Source organism: Microtus ochrogaster, chromosome 2, assembly GCF_000317375.1.
Source record: "Microtus ochrogaster isolate Prairie Vole_2 chromosome 2, MicOch1.0, whole genome shotgun sequence".
NCBI lineage: Eukaryota > Metazoa > Chordata > Mammalia > Rodentia > Cricetidae > Microtus > Microtus ochrogaster.
Window position 1 is genome coordinate 77,127,215 of NC_022010.1, and position 16,209 is coordinate 77,143,423.

General features: G+C 35.5%; 1 protein-coding gene across 12 annotated transcripts in view; it reads left to right on the top strand.

Annotated features, from left to right (window-relative positions):
* Positions 1 to 15,875, top strand: part of Robo2 (roundabout guidance receptor 2) — a 1,182,575-nt gene extending 1,166,700 nt beyond the window's left edge. For 4 of the 12 annotated variants that reach the window (XM_026786840.1, XM_026786852.1, XM_026786842.1 and 1 more), the window contains 5 exons: positions 2,072 to 2,254; positions 4,425 to 4,598; positions 11,140 to 11,412; positions 13,064 to 13,264; positions 14,429 to 15,875. In XM_026786840.1, coding sequence (XP_026642641.1) covers positions 2,072 to 2,254; positions 4,425 to 4,598; positions 11,140 to 11,412; positions 13,064 to 13,264; positions 14,429 to 14,430 — 833 coding nt within the window. In that variant the 3' untranslated portion in view covers positions 14,431 to 15,875. The remainder of the gene's footprint in view (positions 1 to 2,071; positions 2,255 to 4,424; positions 4,599 to 11,139; positions 11,413 to 13,063; positions 13,265 to 14,428) is intronic. The other 8 variants (XM_026786856.1, XM_026786865.1, XM_026786859.1 and 5 more) reach the window with 4 other exon arrangements.
* Positions 15,876 to 16,209: the final 334 nt, after the last annotated feature.

Below are 16,209 nucleotides of genomic sequence, written 5' to 3' on the forward strand. Positions count from 1 at the left end.
AAAAGTGCCAAATGCTTTTTATTCAATTTGTCAGTCTCTATTGAATTTCTGATCTTCAATATCTCTGTATAACATATATGGGAATGAATAACAGGTAGTTTTTATATCTAAAACTCTTCTTCTTAGTGAATGCATATGTAGCAAGTACAATCAAGGGATAGAACCAGTGTACTCTTATATGCATAGTATTTAGGCAACCAAGGGGCTAAGAACAATTCTAATCCAAGCCTGAATGTGAAACAGAAACACGTCAACTAAGGACTAATATTTCATTGACACACCAGATTCTAGAGGTGGTGGCAATGCTGAAGTGTACCGAAGTGGTAGGAGAAAATGTGTGACAACAGATACTGCAGAGGTAGGCAGCACTCCATACTATAAAAACCCAGGACCTCAGAAATCTAGCAAGAATGTGGATGTGAAGTTGGTAGTCTAGAGATCTCAAAACTGAGATATCAAAGTGGGTATATTCTTGAGAAAGAAAATGTAGACAACAATAAGGAAGGCAGGAGGTACCACAAAGAGACAAGTTAGAGTTGAAAGATGAAATGCAAGTGAGAGAAAAGGCCATGACTATTTTGATATTGAAAACAATAAAAATAGCCTGCGGAAGGAACAGATAATGAGGTTTCAGATTCCGTAAGTCTATTCCCAGCTGTGGTTCCACAGTCTGTGGTGACTCCTAACTGAATAGCCTTGGATTTTTCCTTATCTCCTGTGACATTACACCACACCGGCCTTTGTATCATTTCTTCTTTCATTGTGGTCTATTGGTCCTTGACATTGATCATTAGCCCAGAAATGAATCTTCCACAGGAGGCTGGGATGCGAGTGTTATCTTAGTTTCCGTACAGTGGCCTGCCACAGGCGATTTATTTGGAATGTAAACAGTGTGTCTGTGTGCTTTTGCCAACTAGAGTCCAAACTGTCTTTCTCTCTTCTACCCAACACTATTTTATCTTCTCAGATTATCCAATATCTTTGCAATTTTGCTTTCTTTCTGTTTGAAATGGATGTGCTATGTCACTGACCCTTTTCTTAACATTTCAAGTACTTCAAATGCTTAACAACACTATTGTCTTGAGAAGAGGGAGAAAAAAGAAAGAAAAACACTACCGTATTAGGTTTTACCCATTTCTTATAAATCTTTTTGTCAGTTAGAAAACCTAACATGGATTTTAAGTTTGTGTCCCTTTTTAAAATATATTAAGGTAAGCACTACTTGGTAGGTTATGTATGATGAACTAATCATATAACTTTAATAAACACTATATTAATTACAGTAAATAGTTGGTTAAGTTCCCACTCTGGTTTAAGAAAAGAATGAAAGCTGACTTTTTCCCTAGAATCTTAAGAAAATGTTACTTATATCTTCAAAGTACTTTGTATTATCAACTAGCACTGTTTCATTTTGCATAAAAAGACACATTAATGTTCATGATATTTTTACGATTATTTTAAAAGAACTATTAGCACTGAGAAAAACTGGAGTTATTAAGCTAATTAAAAATTAAAGAACATATAACAAACATTGTCATAATTAGAAATTCAGAAAAATAGTTTTCCTTATGTTCCATATTGATTTGATATTGTTTAGACACTTTATATATGAGTTTTTATGAGTAACTTTTATATTAAATTTTTCATATAGTTGATGAAATCTGAAGTACCCTTAAAATACATTCACACTAAATTTTTTCAACCCACTCCTTCCGTTTCATTTTACTAGGTTACTTTAGTCAGATTATTCTTTCTTGATACATAGTTAAATATACATAGCAGTTGTTATGGAGAAATAATCATGTCATAACTTAATCGATAGAAGAATTGGACCAACTTGAATGTGTTTCGTCAGTGGGCTACAACCAGATACAGATTTGAAACTGCCTTAGTTCTTTAGTGCTTAGAATGTTGGAGACATAGATAATGGGGCAGATAATAAAGGACTCACAATGAAACTTTAAAGGAACAGTGAAGAAATGAAATAACCAACTTGTTCATTATACACTGTGTTACAGCAGATCAAATATCTGATCTATACAACTCACTGGACCACTACATTTGTTTTTAGGTTCAATGGTAAATGGATGGGGCTCTGCATCTGATGAGGATCGTAACTTTTCTAGTCATAGATCTAGTGTAGGTAGCTCCTCAGATGGCTCCATCTTTGCCAGCGGCAGCTTTGCACAAGCATTGGTGGCAGCAGCAGATAAAGCTGGTTTTAGACTGGATGGAACCAGTCTTACAAGAACAGGTTGGTAGACTCCAAGTCAACACTCTTTGCATGAGAGTATCCTGTCCTCTGGACATTGACCTTTCCTTCTATTCTTTCTTCTTGGTGAATCTAACTACAGGCTTTTTAAAATATGCATGAACACAGCTGGATGGATGCTATGTTACCAGAATCCTCTTTTGATGCTAATATTGAAGAGCCAAAAATAGGCTTCTACTCACTATGTTGCATCTCATCCATTGTTTCTCTTCATGGTTCTACTGGTTAATTGCACTGTTCTTCCTTTTCATATTACAACAAAGGCACAACTAATATTGTCATTAAACCCTCAGTAAGTCACATATTGCAAACCCTTCACAAAATCAATACCGAACCTGATGATTAAAATTATTCAGCTTTTATCTCCACTATGGTGCCTTGCCTCATTTCTTTCTGCAGAGGCACTCTCTGGGAAGGCTTCCCCAGCATGGGGTGAGTGGATCTAAGATTGCTGTCTAACACTTCACTTGGCTGATGGTCCTAATGGTTTGACTAAGATTTTAATACAATAATTTATTACTTGTTTTAAAGGATGCTAACTAAAGATACACCAAATGCATTTGTGAGTTCGAAAAGATAATATCTATATGTGTATTGCTCTTTAAGTAAATTCATTTTGATTACTAAGAGCAGTAAATAATAACATTGAAGTCAATTATATAATTGTTGTGTATATTTCATGTAACAGCAGGAAGGAGATATGTAAGATTAATTTTGGTAATTTGTCAATAATTTGTAAACATAAAGATTTTTGACAAAAGCCCCTATATTTGTTTATGTACTTCCTTGTTGCATATAATAGGAATATGATATGTGCATTTAGTATGCTCCCTAAGCAAAATAAACTTATGAAATATCAAATGCACTCTTAAATTTAATGGTGCTCAAATAGTAAAGAAAAATTACTTTGAACCTTTGCTACACTTTCTGGCCATAAAATTATGTGTACATTGTCTTTAAGTTTTACCATCAATATTTCTTTCAAGTGTGCATTAAGCATTCTTCAAACAAAACGGAAGAATTTTTCAGGCATTGCAAAGGTTTATTTTTATATAGCATCCAAATGCTAAAATATGTTGCAATATAACTGTTATTTGAATTTTCTTGCTTCATAAGACATAAGTCAGAATCTTTATGTTCCCTGAGTGCTTTCTTATGGCATTTGCTATAGGTAGAGAAGGGAAAAGGTGCAAAGGAGCTAATAAATTAGAAGGCATAAGTGCACTAGCAGCATGTATGTTAATCGCTAATAAAGCATTAGGCAATATCAAGTCACAATGACTTAGGACAGTGCAACTATATATGATAATTTTGTATAGAGTGAAAATATGCACAAGAGAATAAATTTGTGCACATAAACTACTCCTCTCTTACATAATAAACTTAGTACTAAAATAATTCACTGTAGAAAATGTATTAGCTGACCTTTGTCCTGGAAAATTTTTATTCATATATTTCAAATTATCAAGAAATGGAGCAATTCATTTAAAAAATTAAAGTATAGGGTCTATTCAGATATTATAATATGTGCAGAATACACCTATGACATTTTGGATAGACACCTGCTAGCTTCTACACTGATCTTACTTCATCCTGCTAAAAGAGCTAGAATTCATTGTGGGTGGATTCTAAGTGGTAAGGTTCCATATGCATTTCAGCAGACCATTCACATAAAGCTTCAAATGTAATTCTCAAAGTTATGATTCTAAGAGTAAAGCATTACTAATTCAAATAAAACAGTAGACAATTCATTATTTTCAAAATCCACTATCTTAAGTTGAGAAATAAATGTGGTGTGCACAGGCCCAGATTTATGAAAGTCTTATGAAGATTGTGAAGATCCTATAAAACTATTGTCAAGCAACGGGAAGCTTTCAGTCGGTGCATTTATTTCAGGTTCCTTTGTTTGAAATGTGTTTTCCTTGAATAGAGTGTTCTTAGCATATTAAAAAATGGATGAATTCTATGCAGGAATTCATGCATTTCATGGAGAGAAGGAGCTGGGTTTTGTGTCTTTGAACAACATCTGTAGGTGCATTCACTAGTAGTAGGTAGTGGTAGGTAGTCTAGTAGGAGCAGAGACACAAGGCAAGACAAAAATAGAGTGTTATAGGGACGTTCTCCATGTCTACTCCCTTGGTTTTCATTTCAGGAAAAGCCTTTACCTCCTCTCAAAGGCCACGGCCCACCAGCCCGTTTTCTACCGACAGTAACACCAGTGCTGCCCTGAATCAAAGCCAGCGGCCTCGGCCCACCAAAAAACACAAGGGAGGGAGGATGGACACACAGCCAGTGTTACCTCATCGGAGGGAAGGGATGCCAGATGGTAGGTGACTTGTCTTAACTTTTATCTCTGTATGAGAAAATATGCTTGGCGTTATCATTAAATTTCAGTGAAGTAGCTATTATAGCTTAGGCTTTGCCTCAATACTCATTTGGCAACATTCCATGTTTAAGTAAAACAGACTCTTTTACATTCATATGGAATCTTTTATTATTAGTATTACTGTTACTGTTACTATTACTATTGCTATTACTATTATCATGCCTCAAGAAAGATCTCAAATGCAACTTTCCAAATTTTCAGCTCTTCTGAAAATATTCAGCATCTCATTTGAAGTGTAGGAGGGAAGCTGTCTGTAGCATGTGCTCTTGTCATTGTTTCAGGACATCTATAATCACGTTAGTCTCCTTGGGGCTCCTTTTCCTTCAGATCAGTCTGTGAAGTGATTTATTAAGGTTTCAAGTTTCTGAATTTCAGAACTAGATGGCAGCCATATGCGATGGATATGAAAACTTTCTTTGTTGTGGGATCTTCTATATGTGCTCACAATCATAGAAACAGCAGAAAAGATGGAAAAAGAAATTTGTTTCTCAGTTGTAAAGTCTAGAATATCCAACTGTGGATATCAGTTGAGAGACTCCTTTATGGATGTAGACGGTGCCTCCTCTTTGTGACCTCACATGAAAGAAGGACTCTCTGGTGTTTTTGATAAGGCCCCTGAGACAACTTCATGATCTGATGACCTCACAAAGGTCTCAGTTCCTAATATCATGCCAATAAATAATAGGAATAACTTCAATATATGAATTTTAGAGAAATAATGATTCTACCCATATGAAAGATTCAATATTGTTTTTTTAATGTTAAAATAGTAAATACTTCTGACTTTGTGGAACATGGGTTTTATGTTCTAAATCTACTGCTTGTTGAGTGAGTGTACCTCCAAAAATTTTAAAATATAACTGGTGTGGCTCAGTTTGTAGAATGCTTGCCTAGCATAAAAATGAAACCTGAGATTGGTTAACCAACAATACAAAAACTGGCACATATAGGTAATCCAAGCACTTGGGAAGGCGAGATAGCAATATACAAAGTTCCAGTTAGGGGAGAACCTGGGCAATAAGAAACCCGTTCTCAAAAACTATTAGTACAAATGATTTAAATCCAACTTTATTTATCAATGAATCAGTGACTGAATTTGAATCATGATGTTTTATTTAAATAATTTTATTGCAGAGAGTATCTGATACTTGAGCATTTCATTAGATACTGCTAAGTTTTGGAAGACATACAAGCTCAATAATGATTGTTTTAGTATGTCTACTGAGTACTCTTAGTTATAAAGTTTCAGCTCAGTTCCGATATCTTCTCAAATATTCATCCTAAACTTTCACTTTAAGTCCTTGTTACTTAAAACATTTGAAATACTTACTGAAACCTTAGATGCAAAGATAGATTTCTGTTCTCTTCTTAGAAACACCACCTTACATGTTCCTAAATTTTATCATGAGATCATTTTACTAAGAATGAAAAGGATGCACCTTGCTAACTGGAGGCTAAAACCATTTGTAGAAATTCTAAAATATGATCGTCTGGTTCTGATATAATTGTCTAAGGTAGAACCCACTTACTGGTATTTTTGTGTAGTGGTTTGGAGAAGCCACAACCAGTCAGTGGGCATCATACTTACAAATGTTGAGTTAAACTTTAGCCAGAAAAAAATGATGGTTTTTGTCTTCATTTTTGTGGTGGAAGAAGCCAGCAGTCATCACTGTACTTTCTTTCAATCTCATCATGCTAAGACTTAGAACACCAAGCACTTTCATATTATTGCCCCTCTTTGTTCTTTGGGAAGAGTTTTCATGGAATATGGAAGTTAAAGATACAGGTGTATTCACAGGTGGGGAATTTGCTAACCCATAATGCACACACAAAGAAAATGTTTGTGATCCTCTTCCTGCTTCAGATGCTCTGAGGATTAATTGATCACTTTAAGTAAATTGTAGTGTTGATCTCATTCTCTAAATATATGAACTTCTCTCACTGATATGCTCATTTTAACATCCAAATTAATATGTATTCTTGATAAAATCATTTTGTTGCAAAAGGTCATTGCTTAGCAGCATTTACTGTATAAGCATTTTACATTGAAACTTTTGAATTCCTTATGAGCACATTAACTAGGGTAACTCTTGTTGACTATTTTCTTTCATATTTAACCTCAGCATCTTAGCACAATGACAGTTTTATTCTCATTGACACAATCATCTTTCAAGGTCAGATGACTTTCCTTTAACCAGTTAAACAGGCATTAGGATTTGGAAATATTGGGGTAATCACTGTGTGTGTTGAGTGTGTGTGTGTGTCTGTCTGCCTGCCTCTCTCTCTGTCTACTGTCTGTAGGTACTTATGTTCACGTGTATATGTTGAGGGGTGCACATGTATTTGTGTGTGAGCTTGCCTCATGCATGTTTAAACTAGCAGCTAATGATAGGTGTTTTCTTAAACAACTATTTTATTTTTTTGGTTTTAGAGATAGGGTGTTTCTCTGTTTCTGGAGCTCAGCCATTGTTCATACAAGTTGGCTTACAAGCTCCAAAGATACTCTTGCCTGGTCCTCCCCAGTATTGGGAGCCCATCAGCACTGGGAGCTCAGCAGCACTTGGAGGCCAGGAATACTGAGAGCACAGTAGTACAGGGAACCCAAAAGCACTGGCAGCACGGAGGTACAGGGAGCCCAGTAGCACAGGGAGCCCAGAAGCACTGGGAGGCCAGCAGCACTGGGAACATAGAGGCACAGGGAACCCAGTGTAGCACCAGCCTTTTCTTTTTCTATGTGAGTTCTGGAGGATTGAAATCAGGTTTTCGTGCGGAACAAGCATGTTTCCCACTCACCCATCTGTCCAGCCACCAGTAACAACAATTTTAGAGTTGGACTTTGTGGACTCCAAAGCTAGAATGACAGATTGTTGTTGATAGTGGAATGTCCTATAGCAAGCACCACACCTCACTTCTCATATATCATTGTCAAGATTGCTGTCTCCTCGTGTCAAATCATCTTCTAAGGAAAGGAAGTGGTTTTCTCTGTGTCCAGTGAGAGGAATTTGGAATAAAAAGAAATGTCAGTTTCTGTCCCAAAGGCTATGTAAAATCCCATACACTGATATGGACATGTTGGTTTTTCTTGTGGAATGTCTCTTCTAAGCTGGACTTGTTCAATATAAGTCTCTGTTCCTATAAGAAAATATCCTGACCAGTTCTGGTAGATGGTAGGTTCCCCATCAATGTTTTTCTGAGATTATTTTCTTTTAAACTGTTCTGTCTTTCCCCTAGTCTTTAATTCATGGAAAAAATTCCTCACTATATCTGCCACAATTTAGCTTTCTGCAATTTTATGAGCTCATTGGTCCCTCCAGTTAAACACTGAGTGAGCATATATTTTAGATATGATTCCTTAATCTCCTGCATTTGATATCTAGTAAAAAACAAACAGGTTCGCAGCAATACAAATGTGCAATTTATGCAAATGGTTACTGTTGCCATGGAGAAAGAAACAATAGGAAATTGTAAAGTATTTAGGAGGAAGTATTTTAATAAAGGGAGTTTTCAGGGAAAGCCTGCCTCAACAACAGCTTGACATATGAGAAAAGACAGAAATAATGTGAGGAAAAGAAAAATATTTATTTCCAAGGAAAGGTCATCTTATAGGTTGATACAGCAATTGAAATCCTGGTGCATATTTGATACTTTTTTAAAAGGAAGGTGAGCAATATGACTAGAGCAAATAATATAGAATATGATGCCAGGCATGCAAGGAAGGAGAGATGCTTAAGGATCTGTATGCTGAGGAACTGTCATAAACTTTTACAGTGTTTTGAATGGAAAATTCCTAGAAGACTGTGTGTGTGTATTCTGAAAAATGCATGTTTCTATCTTTAAGGTAAAATGGTGGCATAATCTTATATCTTAATATTAAAAATGCAATATATTTTAATATAAAAATAGTCTCGATTTTTTGTAACAAAGAATTAAGTGCCCCAAAGTGTAAAAATATAGATAATTGAAGATCATAGAAGCAATAACTAAGGGTGGTTCATGCCAAGATGAGATCAGTGAAAGCAATAAGAAAGGTAAGATACTGGAAATGGACCTAGTGGGATTTGTAAACATATAGGCCACCACCCTTTCAAATAGAAAGCGATTCAAAGGCTTTCCAATTTGGGGAGTGAGAAGAATGGAGCTGTAGCAGACTGAGGGGAGAAACACTCTCGTAGAAACGTATGTCTTCATGGGATGATGCAAAGCTATGTGGAAGTACTTCCTAACTCCTGAGCTGAGCTGGACCCTGGGAACACAATTTCATGAATTGGATCTTATGAAAAGAAAGACATATACTGAAGATGCTTGATTTCTTTGTGTTCCATCCCCATCCATTTACCTAAAAAATAGATGAGGATAATAAGGACCTATGTCATTGGACTGTCATTGCTGGACAATAGCTAACCCACAGTAGGCCAGTGAGATACTCTAGTGAATGGACTTACTTGAAATAATTCCACTAAGAATTGAATAATGAATTTAATTTAAGTAAATGTATTGTATTATATACCTTTATTTTCCACAATCATCTATAATTCCATCTCTTTCCAGTTTATTTCAATGTGCATTCAATGTCCCTTATCCTTAGAAGATAAAATCTCCAAGGATATTATATAATTACAAAGCTATATAATTTCAAGTCAAATTAAATAGGCATCAGAATTTCAGCTGCCATAAGCAAATGCCATTTTGGCCATTTTAGAAATTAAACAGCTCAGATGGAGAAGAAAAATCAATGACAAGATATGTTATTTTAGAAACCAATACAATCCTTTCCCTCACTGACAGACTAAGTCCAATAACTCAAGTGAAATAATTAATTTGCATCCATAATAACACACAGCAAAGGAAGCCAGTATTGAATGTAGAGGAAACACCAAACTCATTAAATTATCATGCAAACAGATAACTCATTATTGCATTAGCTCTTCATTTGGGGAGAAATGTTCCAAATGCAATCCTATCCTGCCAGACAACATCCCTTTCTCATCAATGGTTAGTAGTTGTAATCTGACATGAAGACATTCGTGAGAGCTGAGAATGCTACTTCAACTTGGAACCTCGAAGACAAATGCTCAACAAAGCATTAGTGTCTTTCTAATGGATGATACTAATGTTTTGCTCATAAAACAGAGAAAAGAAGTTTTTCAATAAGGCCGTAAAGTGAACATTCTCTTCTTAAGAGAGCTGACTTCTAGTGTACAAATTTGGCTTTGCCTTTCTGATTTCACTAGTATCATTAGAAACAAAAAAATGTATTTAAAAAAAAGGAATGAAAAATAATCTCCCACATTAAATGGAACATCATTATTTATGTAATAAATGTATATTGCATGATACATCAGTTTTATACATAAGCAACATAATTGCCTCATCTTAGAGTGAGCCAAGAATTTTACAATAGCTTGAAAGAAAACTTAAATGATCCTGGTACAAATGAATGTTTAGAAGATTTCAAAGTCCTTAATCATGTCATTTTAGAAATAATATTAGAAAGATATAAAGGGAAATGTAACTTCATAATCAAAGACATTCAAAATATAAAGATGAAAATCTAAAGAGCTTGCAAAAGAAAATGAAAAATTAGCTCACATTCAATGTTTAAGTTTTCTTCATTTCCAAAGTTTCATTTTAAAAGCTCTTTCAGGCTACACTCAAACAACTGTGGGTATGTCCAGACTCTTCTAAAATGTTCTTTCAAAATCTTATCTCTTCCCCTCTATCTCTAACTCCCACAATACATTGTCTACACTAGTCACCATTTAGCGTATTCAATCAGTGCTCTGAACATTGGTTATTACTTATGAAAATTAATACAAGGGACGATTATAGTATATTAGTTGTAACTCATTAGCTAACTCATGAAACGAACAAGTAGGATAAGTTGTCGGGCAGAATGTTAATTGAATTTAATGCAGTTAGCTTAACCCTTTGGCTGTTGTTCAATGTGGTACGCACTTGCGTAAAGACAGTCCTACCCCACATATGCTTTGGACGCTAGTCCCTAATGTCTGGAGCATGATCTTTCCTGTGGAGATTATTTATAGAGCTTTTGTTCTCAGGGACTTTTACTAGTACAGCTGCTAGAGTCTATAGTGATTTTTTTCCCTTATTGTATTTCTATCTTGAAGAGAGGGAGACTGAATTTAAACCACAACCCTTCCTTTACCTTGAGTGTTAGCCAGTAGCATGCTGCCGAAAATATATTCCCTGTTGAACAGATGGATGAAAACAGTCGATTTTTAGCTCAAAGATGCTATGGCAAGAAGATAGAAGACCAAGCAATAGCATGCATTTTGAATGCCATTAATTGATTCTTATTTTCAATAAATTCCTTTTGCATGGGTGGTGCTTGTAAAAGGGCAAGGGTTTTTTCCTTTTTGTTGTCATTTTTTGATTTTTTTTTTAAATTTTTCAACTTGAAGTTAAACTTGTATTTTTCATTAAATCACAGTTCATTCTAAACATTATTCAAAATTTTTAGATCTTCCCCCACCACCAGATCCCCCACCAAGTCAGGGTTTAAGACAGCAGATAGGCCTGAGCCAGCATTCTGGTAACGTGGAAAATTCAACAGAGAGAAAAGGAAGCTCTCTAGAGAGACAACAAGCGGCCGACTTAGAAGACACAAAGAGCTCATTGGATTGTCCAGCTAAGACCGCCCTAGAGTGGCAGCGTCCAACCCAGGATTGGATAAACTCTACTGACCGCCAAGAAGATGCACGGAAAGCCCCACACAAACAAGGGGTTAGAGCAGGTGTGTGCCGCACAGTCCCAAGAAAGTGGGACTGCTGTCACGTGTTTGTTTCCTACCAGGTATTTTAGGAATGGCAATTGCTAATGGCACCTGGAACACGTTTGTCTTAAATCTGTCCAAACTGGCATTCTTTGGCAGAGTTTAACTGCAAACATTCAGTGTGGCCTAGTCCACAAATTAACCCTGTATAAGGTCTTTGATCGTAAAAACCTCCAGGTTTCATCAACAATGCTCAGAAAATAGCTTGATGTTGATATCCTTGAACATCTATATTGAGTGTTTTTAAGAATACTGAATTTCTTCTTTCATGTTAACTTAGTCGACTTGATTGAAGTAGCCACTCATTTGAAAAGGAGCTCACAACTTTCAAAAGGGGGAATTAATTCAGCTCACAAAACTGCAAGTAATTGTCCAATCAGTATCATAAGGTTAGAAAAGGTGGAACTGAGTTCATATGCTATCGAGCAGACTAAATGATGTTAAATGTTAACATTTGGAAGAGTTCTTATTCATAAGAAAAAAAATTTCTGAAAGTCTGACAACATAAACCTCATAATTCCTGCTTGGATTTTTTTTGAGTGGGGAGGTAAATCTATTACACAAATATATTGTGGGGGGAACTTCCACTTTTGTTTAGTACCTACTAGAAATGAACACACAGACACACACTTCTACAAAGCATCCCTTTATCTATTCTCTATTAATCTGTACTCGGTCTTGTCTAAGTATGCCTTTGCCTCATCCATTTTCCATAACCACATTTTTTCACCATGTGATGCTCAAGTCTTGGAAAGTTATTTTGTGAAAGGGCCAGAAAATGGCAGTCACAATATTGAGATTTAATTCAATATTTTGGAAAGTTACCAGCTGTAAAAGAAATACAACCTGCCCCTTTTCATTAAAAAGTAGCTAAGGAATGAACTGGTAAATTCAATCAGATGTTTTATTCACTAAATAATGACATATACCCAGAAAATCAGAAGAAACAATAGTGGAGTTGGAAGGGATGGAAGATGAGAAATGACTGGAATAAAGAGAAGAGGAGCTCTAAGCATTAACATATTTATTGTAACACATAATTTATTTCTGGAAAGGCAATATCTAAAAAGAACATTAATACATTATAATTAATGTTTGGTTCTCTTTTAATGAAACACAGAACCTTTCAAACAATGGATTTCTGGCTCAAGAAATAAACAGAAAGTTAAGGATCATATTTAATTCACTAATATATAGTTCTAGTTCTAAACTGATTGAGACAATATTGCCATAATTTAAACTAAAACAATAACCATGTTTCCTCAGTCTTAATGGAAAAATTAAATTGAGCTTCACTGAACCCCAGAAATAATTCTCAGACATTATTTTTGTTCAGTAAAAATAATGGCTCTTTTAAGCAACACTCTGTTTCGATGAATTTAAACCTTGAAAATACTATTCTGTACTTATCCCAATCTCTTAATCCCATCTCTCTCAGTGTCTGTGTTAGGAAATGTTGCCTGCATGTGGAAATACCTTTACTATTAGGGACTGATTAAACTTCATGGTTTTAATTTTGCTCAAGAATGGAAAATAAGGTTTGGGTTTGGGTTTGGCCCCTGTTTTGCAGTTCAATTTAGTCTTTTATGATTTGTTTCTTTTTCTTTTCCAGAGGAGTCCTTGGTACCCTACAGCAAGCCCAGTTTCCCATCTCCAGGTGGGCACAGCTCTTCAGGAACAGCCTCCTCAAAAGGGTCCACTGGCCCTCGGAAGGCCGAGGTATTAAGGGGCAGCCATCAGCGAAATGCCAGTGACCTTCTGGACATTGGATATGGGGGCTCAAATAGTCAAGGACAGTTTACAGGTGAATTATGTAAGTCTTTTGGGTCATTTTAAAGGCCATCGTGATTCAGAAAGTATATTGGCCTGATGGAACCACTATATTAAGTGTATTTCTGAATGATTGAAAATTTCCTCTGCTAATAAACAACCAAATTATTTTGTTCAGGATTGGTCATAAGTTAAAGGATAAGGTTTATAGCAGTCAATGATGCAAACATTTTATGGGTATTTCAAGTTTATTTAAACTCTATACCAGTCTTTTAGTGCCTGAAATTAAACTTAATATTTAAAGTTAAATAGAATTCATTTGGTAGGGGGCCACTTTGCACTTTTTTTACTGAGTACAATAAAGAAAAAGATGGAAATTCCCCACTCGATATTTTGTTTGTTCATTGTGATGGGGACTGAATGTAGTATCTCCTCTTTAGCACCGAGATGATCTTACCTCTCCTGTTAGCTTTTGTGAACCTTATCAGCAGTTCCCCCTACTTGAGTTGGTCTTTATTCTTACATTTTAAAAATAAATAGGCTGGGCAATGGTGGCACACGCCTTTAAACCCAGCCCTCAGGAGGCAGAAGCAGGCTCATCTCTGTGAGTTTGAGGCCAGCCTGGTCTACAAGAGCTAGTTCCAGGACAGGCACCAAAGCTGCAGCAAAATCCTGTGTCAAAAAAACAAATAAACCAACCAATAAATAATTAAATAGAGATAACATAAATTCTTTCTACATTGACTTCCTCCCATGAAATGTGAATCTGCTGGTGGTTTTGTGTCAGTGTTGGGAACTAATTCATTCTGTGATGAAGGCAGACTTCTGACAAAGCTGCAGAGTTCTATATGAATCTGAATTACTACCACCAACTACTAAGTTTGTTGTTATGGCTTGTTTATAACTTCTGCTACTATTCACACATGTGTGGGTTCTTTTTTTTCCATACTTTACGGTATCTGTCATCTGATATGTACTCCATGAAAGCCTCCATGTGCATCAGAGATCTTCAAGCTTCCTAGTTACATCCCTGCCCTGGTCAGTCTTGAAAGAGAATGACTTAAACTCACAAATGCAATACTTAGCTGACAATCTTTAGATGACAGTCCGCTCACATTGGTTTTATTGCTTTCCAGAATAGAAGAATATTTAACATATGAGAAAGCTGTGTTTATGAATATTGTTTTTTGTTTGTTTTTTTTTTCAGAGTAACTGAGAGGGGACATACAAAGATGCTCTGAGGACCACCAGGTCTGAACTCATGGAAGTGATAACATTTAACAGTGCAATGAATGATTTCTTTATTTATGTACTATTAAAAAAACTGTAAATGCAATGTAAAGACACACAGCCACACGCATCCCACAGTTCTTTTCTTGTGTTCTCCTCTTAATTACACCACCTACCTTAACTCTTTCTTGTCAGGAGTATATAAGAAAAAGAAAGAAAACAAAACTCACCCTCCAGGAAGAAAAGGATTTCCTCTGTATATAATTTCTTTTTTGCATTGCTATGCAAGCTCACTCTTTTCAACTCTGTTCATATTATCGTCTGTTCTTATTGGTCTGTTGTACTATATGTGAATTAACGGGCTGTGGTGCCATATATTAACTTTTAATTGTGTAACTTTTTATGTTTAAATTTTGCACTGCAATTTTATTTGGTGATAAGCACAAATCTCAACTCCTCACGACATGAAGAAGAAGATTGAATGTGAAGGGAGTTTTCTGTACTGTAAGTTAGGTGGGGTAATACTGGTGTAACCAATCCTGGGAGATGGCTTTCATCTGGGGCTGTAGAAATAGGAAGGTTCGAAGGAATGATAGTGTTGGCAAAGTCTTCTTGAAACATCAGATATAGAGTGAATTTTAAGGAGAAAGATGGCTTTTACTATTGAAAAAAAGCACGGGTCAAAAGAAAGAAGTTTAAGTCTAGATGAGTATGGGTTAAAGTATGTTGGTAGCAAAGATGTACTAACTTGCTTTAAAATTATAATTAAAGTTTTATTTAGAATCAACTTTACCGTCATTGTAATTGACCCAATTGAAAGTTACAATGAGCAAAATGAAATGAAGGTGTTTCAAGAGATCTGTATTTATACTACAGCTTTTAAAAAATAACATTTTTGAAAGACCATAATTAACCTTTCCAATTCATTAAGTCAGAGTATAACATGAAGTTCCCCAAGGAAGCAAAGAATCAACTCTAGAAATTTTAGCAACTAGTTAAAGAAACATCTTGTTATTAGGGCATACTCAAGCCAATTTTGGATATTGCTCATCTTTCTAATACATGTACAGTACATACTAGAGGATGTGGCCACATCACTTAAGTTCATTACTTGAAAATTTAATGCATTATACATACAATTTTGTTTTTAGTTTGATTAAGCAGTGAAATTGATGCCACCAAATGTTTGGGCAAGTTGTTAAGCGCTTAACTTAAGTAACTTAAGCAGTACTCGCAGTATGTTCAGTTAACAATTAGTAGATTTATTGGACTAAATATTTTCTGGTACATTCTCAGAAATTGGCTACCAATGAAAATCTGTTTGACCCATTTTGAATGAGTAAATTGGAAAGAACAGTCAAACGGGAGAAAATGCATGTTTATACACTTTTTAAATAAAACCAAATCTTGTAAGTGGACATTAATAACAGTGTCCTGCCTCATTTGTTTTCACGGTTTTGAGAACAAGGAGTTTCTGGACATCAATTACATATGCTCAAAATAAATGTGACTTTGAAATGTATGTTAGCTACTGTACATGTATGTAAGTCAAGTAGATGATAGCCTTCCTCAAATTACCACTTATGACATTTTCCCATATGCTACCTACACAATCTTAAATTTGAGTCCTGCCAATGTCGTCTATTATTTTTTCTTATGATATGTTCAATAGATGGTATCTTTAAAAATATTCATTGTGATGGTTTTCAAGTAGGAGACATTTTGATTGACAATACACACTGTGCATCATTGGCTCAG